Source organism: Monopterus albus, unplaced genomic scaffold (assembly GCF_001952655.1).
Source record: "Monopterus albus unplaced genomic scaffold, M_albus_1.0 scaffold19.1, whole genome shotgun sequence".
In the NCBI taxonomy this organism is placed as follows: Eukaryota; Metazoa; Chordata; class Actinopteri; order Synbranchiformes; family Synbranchidae; genus Monopterus; species Monopterus albus.
The window spans coordinates 1,156,284-1,166,441 of record NW_018127899.1 but is presented as its reverse complement, the minus strand read 5'-3'; the positions used below and the strand labels follow the sequence as shown (position 1 = coordinate 1,166,441).

General features: G+C 41.7%; 1 protein-coding gene across 1 annotated transcript in view; it reads right to left on the bottom strand.

Moving 5' to 3' along the window:
* The window catches only part of lrrk2 (leucine-rich repeat kinase 2), a 30,620-nt gene that overhangs the window by 10,619 nt on the left and 9,843 nt on the right, over positions 1-10,158 (bottom strand). Inside the window, 19 exon segments of the mRNA XM_020593444.1 lie at positions 1-81; positions 312-439; positions 681-907; positions 1,053-1,213; positions 1,376-1,562; positions 1,735-1,828; positions 1,978-2,126; positions 3,114-3,364; positions 3,455-3,651; positions 3,733-3,811; positions 4,044-4,159; positions 4,850-5,038; positions 5,230-5,494; positions 5,685-5,855; positions 6,457-6,585; positions 7,795-7,934; positions 8,265-8,409; positions 8,841-8,968; positions 9,323-9,447. Coding sequence (XP_020449100.1) covers positions 1-81; positions 312-439; positions 681-907; positions 1,053-1,213; positions 1,376-1,562; positions 1,735-1,828; positions 1,978-2,126; positions 3,114-3,364; positions 3,455-3,651; positions 3,733-3,811; positions 4,044-4,159; positions 4,850-5,038; positions 5,230-5,494; positions 5,685-5,855; positions 6,457-6,585; positions 7,795-7,934; positions 8,265-8,409; positions 8,841-8,968; positions 9,323-9,447 — 2,962 coding nt within the window.

Genomic DNA, 10,158 nt, shown 5'->3' with positions numbered 1-10,158 from the left:
CATGCAGGCCTGCAGCTGCAGCTCCTCACTCACATCTGTGTGGGTTCCCACCAGGATGACAGGGGAGAGCGGAGCTACTGCCTGAAGTAAAGATAAGTGCAAAGATTTCTCCCACTGTCAGAAAGTAAAACCTGACCTGGATCAACACTTTAGCCAAATAGTCGTAAAGTTTTACTTTGCTCAACACTATAAATTACTAAATTATGGCTGTTTTAACCTGATCTCAACCTACAGGTGTCTCAGCTGAACTAAGACCAGGACACAGTCATTACAAAAACATTTATCATGACTAGATGAATCTTTGGGCTCACTTTGATGTTGAAGAGCCAGGGCTTGAGGGCATCCACCTGACTAGCTCCTTTGCTGAGGTTGTAAACCACCAAGTAGAGAGCTCTGGAAGTCAGGAAGTGAGGGTGAGAGCCACTGAACTCCTCTCCACCTGTAAGGTAAAGAGGCAGGGAGTGAACGAAATCACTTCAGCTGAACAGGAAACCCAAATACTGTTCTATTCATAACACTACTGCCACTATACACTAGAAACCTGCTAAGCATGCTAGAAATGTACATTTACAATCCTTTACATTTTTAAGCTGCTTTTTTACTTGGCAATTTAGCCCTAAACAATGTGAACAAGACGTGTTCTGTAAACGAAGCTATTCAGCTTGAAAATGTTGGCCAACCTGAGAAGTCCCACACGTTGAGCACCATTTTCTTCTTGGTGCTCTGATCCCTGATGTTCCAGTCCTGGACATGGATACCGACAGCAGTTCTCTTGGAGTTCCGCTGGGAGCGCTTCAGCTTCATCAGCTGCTGGATCAGGGTCGTCTTCCCGCTCCCCACATTCCCCACCACAATGAGCTTCATCCGGTAGTACGGTACTGCTTTCTTCAGCCGCTGCTGCAGGAACCTGGTGAGTGGGTGGAGGAAAGGCAGTGCTTACAAATGGAATTTAAGATGATAAAGGGCTGTTAGTCAAAGGGACTTAATAATAATAATAATAATAATTATAATAATAATAATACAAACAAAAACACAACTGTCAAAACCCTGACCTAACAATGTCTTTGGTCTTGCTGCCAATGGGTTTGAGGTCCAGTGGCAGGTCCCACAGTCTGCCCAGTTTCCCCATCTCATCAGGGAAGGACCGCAGGCCTGTGTTATGGCTCACATCCAGGGAGGTCAGGTCTTCCAACAAGCCAATCTGTGGAGGGATCTGCATAAAGTACACACCACCATTAAACATGTATATCGGCAATGTTCTGCCATTCACTCATTATACAACCTTACAATATTCGTTCGAGACAGATTTGCTTTAGAGCAATGAGACATGAGCTCATAGCAGCCAAGAAAATCATGTAGACTTTTTTCCCTTCACCTCAGTGAGCTTGTTATTACTCAGGTGGAGTTTTTCCAGTCTGGTCCATTTGTAGACGGGGCTGCTCAGATCCAGAGCTGTGATACAATTCTGGCTGAACATCAGCTCTCGGAGGTTGCTGGATGCCCAGAATCCTGGGCCAGGCAGAACAGTGATCTTGTTGATTCTCATGTCCAGTGACCTCAAGCTGGACAAACAGAAGCATGAGATTCAAGTGTTTGTATAATAGAAAGCGGGATTCATGAAATCTTCATCTTATAGCTAGAAGTCAGTAAAAGTTAGTGTTTAACAGTCTTCAAAATTGTATAAACAATATGTTAGAAGTATGGCGTGTGAAAAGTAGCTGAGAATCGACTCACTTTGGCAGATCAAGTATAGCCTCAGAAACATAAGTGAAGCTGTTGTTTGCTAGCTTCAGTGTTGTGATCTTGGATGGCAGATGTGCCAGGGAACCTGGAGAGGACAATGACCACATTCTCAAACAGAATATGAATGCATCCTATTCTGGGTCATGTGCTTGTGTGTGTATCCCAGAGTAAACTACAGGCAGACAAAGAAGATCCAAAGATCTTTAACTGCAATAATCAGTCGATAGTACTCACAGACTTTGTTCATGGAAACATTGAAGGTTTCCAGTTTGGGGCAGTTGGTCAGGAAGTCTGGAGAAACATTCTCCACGCCGTTCCTGCTTACATCAAGCAACTTGATCTCCGACAGGCACAGTGGTGCACACAGCTCAGTTATACTGTTACTGAAAGGAAAAATTTATTTATTTATTTTTAAATCAATAATTATTCAGTCTGACATAAATAACTATGTGGTTTTAATAAAAAATCTGACCTGGCATAAAGAGCAGGTGATTGTGGACAGTAAAGCAATGAGTATAACATTACACTAGGTGTGACTGTTATGTTTTCAGCCCCATTTGTTGGTGAGCATACTTCTAAAACTTCTCTCAGACCATCTTAAAAGGCTGACTTGATTGCCATTTGTTGAAAAGTTACACCATGCACCAAGGGTTGATTTTGGTGCTAATCCAGAAAATCCTTAAATGGGTTTCTTAACATTATGAAATGAAGTATATTATGACACTTTTGCTATTCTGTCCTGAACTACTGCTCTTACTTCAATTAACAGAAATCTGGAATGTGCATGCTACAATTAACATTAAACAAAATATTTTATTATTCCACAAACAAATTTAGGAGTATGCAGACTTGCGCTCATTGAATACTTTCTAGTATTTCACCTGGTCACTTGTATAGCACGGCAGTAATATATTTAGTAAGGAATCTGACCCATAGAAAAAATGAAATAATGTTTACTAGGATTTGCATTTACAATAGCCAATAACATAATTATATTTAACTGACAATGTGGTTGAGATCAAAAGTCATGAAAACAATCAGAAAACTTATCCAAGAGTCATTCTACAGTCACATCAGGAAATTCCCTGTAATTAATAAAAACTTGCCTGGCTTTCTGTTCTGTTAAAATCATATTTCATAAATTTCTGCATTTCTTTCTATAACCCTGAAGTCGAGACAGAATCTTATTATGTGGCTTTGTTTTCACAGCACCTAGCACCTAACACATCAGTGAAAGTGATGCGAGTGCGTTCACTTCCTCACTGCCATGTTCTCAGAACCTCATACCTCCAACTGATAGAATTTACACTACAAAAGTGGCAGAGAGTCAGTTTTTTGCTGTAAATCAACTACTTTTCCCAGCAGCCTACCCTTCCATAATAAGCTCCTCCAGGTGATCCATGACACGCCCCAGCTCGTAAGGGAACGTGGTGATTTTGTTGAAAGACAGATTGAGCTGCCGCAGTGATGGGCAGGTGACGGCAGGGTCAAAGGTCAGCAGGGGACCCACTGAGTTACGAGAGATGTTCAGCATGTTCAGTGAGGGCAAAGAGAGCAGCCCCGCTGGCAGCGACTGAAGCTGGTTGGCCTGCAAGTCCAGTCGAGTCAGACTCTTCAAACACTGCGTGAAATCAAAGCAAAAAACCTTCAGCCTACGTTTCATCTCATCACTTGAATCATGTGGTGATAAAGCACAGATCAGAAGCTTCACCTGGCAAAGAGCTGAAGGAAACTCCAGGAGATTGTTGCTGCTCAGGTCCAAGCGGAGGAGATGCCCCAGCTGCTGCAGCACGAATCCATCGTCCATCAGACTGGACAGAGAGTCCAAGTCATTCCCTGACAGGTCCAGCAGGTGTATTCGCACCCTCTCTTTGGACAGAACAGCCGAGTTCTCATCAGACCTCAGCACTGAGGGAGAGAATCAAAGCTTTTCTGTGAGGCTGTGTTTGACAATATGAGAAGGAGCTGATTTTAATCTGATGGAGTTACCTTTTCGGTTTGGGCCAGTGCTCCCACATTTCCTGTGTACAGACTCAGTGTGTTCACTCTCAGTCTGACCACTCTGGAACTGGAAGAAGACAGACACCAGAGAGAAACACTGAGGGAACAGGTTTACATTTGACTGAGATTCATAGTTGTACATAACTACAGTAGATACAAACCTACAGTAATTTACTTGGTGTTTTAGGATTTTGATTTAATTTGAAAACTAATGAATTGATCGTGCTGAACAGGACAGTAGTATTTACACTTAGCCCTGTCACTTTACCACAGAGTAATAAATCTGGATGAGGTTTTACCTCTGCACTGGCATATCTGCCATGTTCCTGCTTCCTTCTGAAGGATCCCCCCCTCAGCTCCTCTGCTGAATTGTTACACAGCTTTGGAGGCAGAGCACCTGACAGTGAATCACTACCTACAAAAGGAAGTGCACACAACATGAGTACAAGCAACAGAAAATACCTTTAATCATGTTAATATTCACTGGGTAATAATCATGCTGCCAGAATACACTGTTCTTCTCCTTTGAGGTTCAGTTTAGTTTAGGACATCGATGTTTGCTACTCCCCAAATAGGTTTCATATCACCTACTTTTCAAAAATGATTGGTTATCATCTGTGAAATGAAAAATGGCAGCAGAGCAACAGCCCACATTTCTTTAATATTCTGTATAGTTCTATGATTTCCTCCCATTTTCTCCTAACCTGAAAAGTCACCGTCAGTCCCACCATTGGCCTGCAGATACACAGCTGCTCTTATTTAAACCAGTCCCATTGATATCAAAACGTTTTTTTGTTTTTGGCAGCCTGGCTTAAGAAAAAAGCCTTCAGACAAACGCCAACAGTGCACAGTCTCTGTAGCATCATGCATGTCACCACACAGGCAGAAGTGTTTTGTTATTGATAATTAGGGTAGTAAATATGCTCTAAAATGTGTAATTTTTAAGAGTCACTGTGAGATGACAAACATCAACATCATCACACTAAGGAAGACGAGGCTGAAACCTGACCTCCTTTTTGATAGACTGTGGTTATGATAGAACTTATAGAACTTATCTATGAACACACAGCAGGATTAACTCTAGCCAGCATCTTTGAAACTTTACCGTCACTCTCCATGTCATCGTTGAAAAACAGGCTATCATCCACAGACGTAAAGCTGATGCTAGAGTCATCGCTCTCATCGGAAATGTAGCCTGCGTTCAGGCAGGGATCCCCTATGGACCGGAGAGGACTGCCCACACTCCTGGACCTCTGCAAAGACTGGATGTATCTCGCCAAAGTCACACCTTTACCTTAAAGAGAGACAAGTTACACAGACAATAATTTAGAAATTAGATTATAGCTAATATTTTTTCCAAATAACTGATCAGCTGTTTAGTTTAGGAAATGTCAGAAAACTCTGAAACATACCCATCACAACTTTGCTATCTAATAGTCTATTTACAATAATACAACCCAGAGAAATGCATCTCCTCCTCCTCACTGTTGTTGTAACGGTGACTGTTCGTCCTTCCTCCTACAGCCAGCAGGGGGCTGAGCCATGCAGCATCTAGGTGACCTAGTCTTAAGCCTCCAAGGCAGAGGGCACCGTTGTTGAGGTCCAGACCCAAACGGCCCAGCAGCTGAATGACTGTGGGCCCATCACCCCGCTTCACACTCACGGCCAGAGCCCTGCGGAGGTGCTGCTCATGTGCACCTCGGCAGAGCAGAAGCTCCACCATCTCCGTCGGTCCGCCTCTCTCACACACCTGCAAACAGCACAGAGGAGGTAGGGCTGGAGCACTGGGCTCTGTGTTTGGGCCTTGTCCCACTCTAACCGCTAAATGTCAGGACATTTTAGCTTCTGCTGTTCAATTCTGAAGATTCTTTTAAATTAAAATTAGTCTTTTGTAAGTCATCCATCCCTAATCCTGGCCTGTGAGGTTTGTGACTTCTAACCTGGTAAATGAGAGACTCTGTTTTTGCCATCCCATTGATGTCGGCGCCCAGCTCAATTAGACACTCAGCCATCATCGTATCTCCGTCGCTGCAGGCTTTTTCCAGCATGTTGTAGCGTAGCTCTGAGTCACACCACATCTTAGACAAAGCCAGGCACACTGACTTACGCAGCTGACAACAGAAAGTTAAAATATGTTCCCAATTAAGCTCAGTAAACAAGTGGCCTAAATAATTAACAGTCTATAAGTATGTCTGGTATGTCCTGCAAAGTCTTTTTTGTAGTGTGTGTTCCTGTGTGTTTACAGTACAGCCTGTGTTTCACCAATGTTTGCCAACTGATACACAGTATGTGAGCAGGACTGAAACACCTAATATTTCCACTCAGTTACATCATATCTGAATTAAAAAAAAAAAAAAGCATTTGTGACAGTGCCAATGTATCAACATGTATAACTGACATGTCCACCACCTTAGTTTAGCCTGTTAGCATGCTAACATTTGCTAATTAGCACTAAAGACAGTGACCAGCTAAAGATGATGGGAGTTTCTTCACTTTTGCATGTATTTGGTCATAAACTAAAGTATTGGACAAAATTTAAATTGGACCTTATGATGAAAATTCATCAGATTAAAGTGATTACAATCCATCCTAAAAAAAAAAAAAAAGACATGAATGTCTACAAGAGGTTTCATGGAAATATCCATCCAGTAGTTGTGGAGACGTTTCATTGAAAACCACAAAGGTCAGCCTCATAGTGATGATCTAACTCACTGGGTTCCTGCTCTGGTCAGCAGTCTCCTCTCTGAGGTGTTGGAAGATGTGCCTGTCAAAGTCTTTGCACTGCATTACAGCAGCTGCTCCTGGACAGGTGTCAAGCATCCTCGCAGCCACCTGAAAGCACTGTGGCACAGACAACCAGCAACATATCAAGTTTACAAGCACAAAACTATAACAAGTAAAAGTCTTACAACTTCTACAGCATGCAACATTGTCCAAGTGAGGTTGTACCGTTTAGTTTTATCCTAATTACTTTAATTTAGTTTTCTTATCCTATTTTAGTTTCTTAAATGGTATGGCATTCAATATTAGGTGAGAGAGAAACAATATTTTGATTTTCTGTATATCCTGCACATATAGTGAATCGACAATAAAAATCTTTAATCTTGATCCTCTGTATCTAGATGAACGGCAATCAACTGTATCAACATTTAACATTACAACAGCTTTTAGTTGGACTGCCGCTGTAAATAGAATTATTAAAAGTAGGGAGCATACTGTTGTAAGAACATGCAATCACAAGTTATCAATTGGTTTTTGATTCAGAGAACCTATATGAAATTTTCATGAAGTTTAAAGCAGGGCCACATGATGCAGCAGCGACAAAAAAAACATGACATCTGACACATCTGTGGTCAATTCTCAGCAGTTCTTTAGTTGTTGTTGCTGGTCACTCTACTCTAAAATTATTTACTCTTAATTAATTTAATTGTATTTTTCCAGTTTCGGTGGAGAGTGGTGTCCAGTGATCTAACTGCTATTTCTTGACAAGCTGTCAGTACAGTTTTGGATTAAACACCTAATGAAAAAGATGCAGTGTGTTCAACCACAGACCGAATATAAATATAGATGACGCATCATCACTTCCCTCCACTATGCAAAAGAGAAGCCAAAATAGTGTGAATACAGTAGTTGAGCGATTTATCAGACAGCCAACCAAAGCTGTCCAATCATCCAAAATAGACCCCTTTTTATATCATCAAATAACTAAAAACAACCTTACTACAAAAAGGCCTCTTGTATACACATAAGTGTGGTAATATCTACCAGAAATGACAGAACTCACCTCTGGGAAAAATTTATTTGATTTGTACTTTTTGAGTTTTTAATTTGGCTCATGTACCGTCCATTAACATGGAGGAGGCAGGATTTATGACCTATACTGCAAACAGCCACCAGGGGGCAATCAATCATCTATACATACATATACAGTGTGTGTGTGTGTGTGTGTGTGTGTGTATATATAAAAAAAGAACCCACTGCAGCAGTCAGTGTGCATGCATCTATGAACAGGGTTAAGCAAATTCTATCAAAGTAAATCACTAAAGTTACCTTCAGCAGCATCTCAGCGTCCTCGCTGTACTGAATGAGTGAGCCGACCACAACTGAGGCCAGAACAGGCACAGTTGTCCTTGGCAGCTTCATCTTGGATACGAGGTAGTTGAGCAGGGTCAGGCCCCAGTAGTGTATCTCTGGAGGTCATCAAAGTTAGCGAAAGCATCATTAGTCAGCTTTAATTTGGAAGTCAGGACATTTTTAAATGTTCAGGTGAGGATTTTCCACTGTATATTCACATTTATATACAGGAAATGTTGCGTTTACTTTTCTTGTGGAGCTTTTTTCTTCTCACCTGGACAAATTTGTTTATCATTCACTACATTCATTACAACTACAATACTTCTAAACCCGCCTCCCTGTCCCTTGAGGGGCAGACAAATTGAGCAATGACATTTGATGGTAAAACTGACAAAAATCTCATTTATATTTGTTCAGGCTACTGATTGTTAATGACAGTCATGTACCTTGTTCCTGTGGGAACATCTGTAGTGTGTGCAGCACTGTGTCTATGGCCCCTTGCTGGCAGAGCAGGTCCACTGCACCGGAGCAGTCGGCCAGAGAGGACAGCACCTTCAGACCACGCTTCTGTATGATCGCACTACTGATGAACTGCACACAGACACAAACAGCACTGAGTATCACACTGGCTGAAGCTGTTTATATGGTGTCTGCATTTAAATAACAAATATCACTGTCAAAAAAATTACAATGTTTTAGTACTGTGAGTTATTACATGGCAAAGTTGACAAAAAACAAAAGAAACAAAGGACAAAACATGCTTAAATATCTTGATTCATTTTAAAATATTTCTTTTATTTCAGTCACATAAATGAGTTGGACCAAGTAATAGACATCTACCAGTAAAATCTTTTTCAAGTTCTACAATTGCCTACTCTTTTGGGACTCTGATGTTATTTTATTTTAACAGCCCAATTTAAAAAGGCACTCAGGAACATAAAATGCTCAAACTAAGGGGAAAAGCTGAAAAAGATGGAGCAAGTCAGTGACATATTTTCAGGTTGGTCAGTGTGTGGTCATACTCTGTTGAGAACCTCCAAGAAGAGAGTGTGAGCTCCTTCCACCACACACTGGTTCTTCAGGACCTTCAGTGATACGTCAGCCACGTCAGGATCTGCGACCGAGGCGCCATGCTCCCTTAAACTTCTGTCTGGCAATTCACACACACCAAGGAAGCAAGTGAAGACAAAGAGCAAAGCAAACATATACACACAGACAGAACCACTCTGCTGTCAGTCACTAATCACACAGTGCTGGGAGCAGAGGCCAAGTACAGAGAAATGTTCAATTGTATTGCAATACAGCTAGAGAAGACCACAGTCTGAGTGTGTCACAAAGAGAAGTTTATCCACTGGTGTTTGTGAGGTTTGTCAAGCATTTTCACAACTGCATTTAGAGCTGGTCACCTGGGATTAGACTGCCTGAACTGCAATTTAATGCTTATTATTAAAACTGCATTCACAGATAAACACAAATAAAAAGGGAAATGCTTGGTTGAAAGTACCTGGGCAGAGAAAGACCAGGCTGACCTGCAGAGCCTCCAGCTGAACCTCCGGCTTGAAGTTGTGGACCTTCATTGTGTTGAGGATCTGATTCATGGCCATGTGCGACTCATCCAGACTGGCTGCCCTACAGACACAGAGACATGTTTCAGTCCAAAACTGAACATACAGTCAGGGAAAAAATTATTTGAACCCCAGCTGATTTTGTAATGTTCCCCCTTAACAAAGAAATGATCACTCTACAATGTCAATGGTAGGTTTATGTGAACAGTGAGAGATACAACAATAACAAAAAAATCCAGAAAAATGCATTACAAAAAAAGTTATGCATTAATTTGCATTTTCATGAATGAAATAAGTATTTGATCCCCTATCAGTCAGCACGATCTCTGGCTCCCAGGTGTATTTTATACAGGTAAGGAGCTGACATTGGGAGCCCTCTCAGCTCGTTACCTGTATAAAAGAGACCTGTCCACAGAAGCAATCAATCAATCCAGATTCCAAACTCTTCACCATGGCCAAGACCAAAGAGCTTTCCAAGGATGTCAGGGACAAGATTGTGGACCTACACAAGGCTGGAATGGGCTACAAGACCATCGCCAAGCAGCTGTGTGAGAAGGTGACAACAGTTGGTGCAATTATTCGCAAATGGAAGAAACATAAATTAACTGCCAATCTCCCTCGGTCTGGAGCTCCATGCAAGATCTCACCTCGTGAAGTTTCAATGATAATGAGAACGGTGAGGAATCAGCCCAGAACTACTCGGGAGGAACTTGTCAATGATCTCAAGGCAGCTGGGACCAGAGTCACCAAAAAAACAGTTGGTAACACACTACGC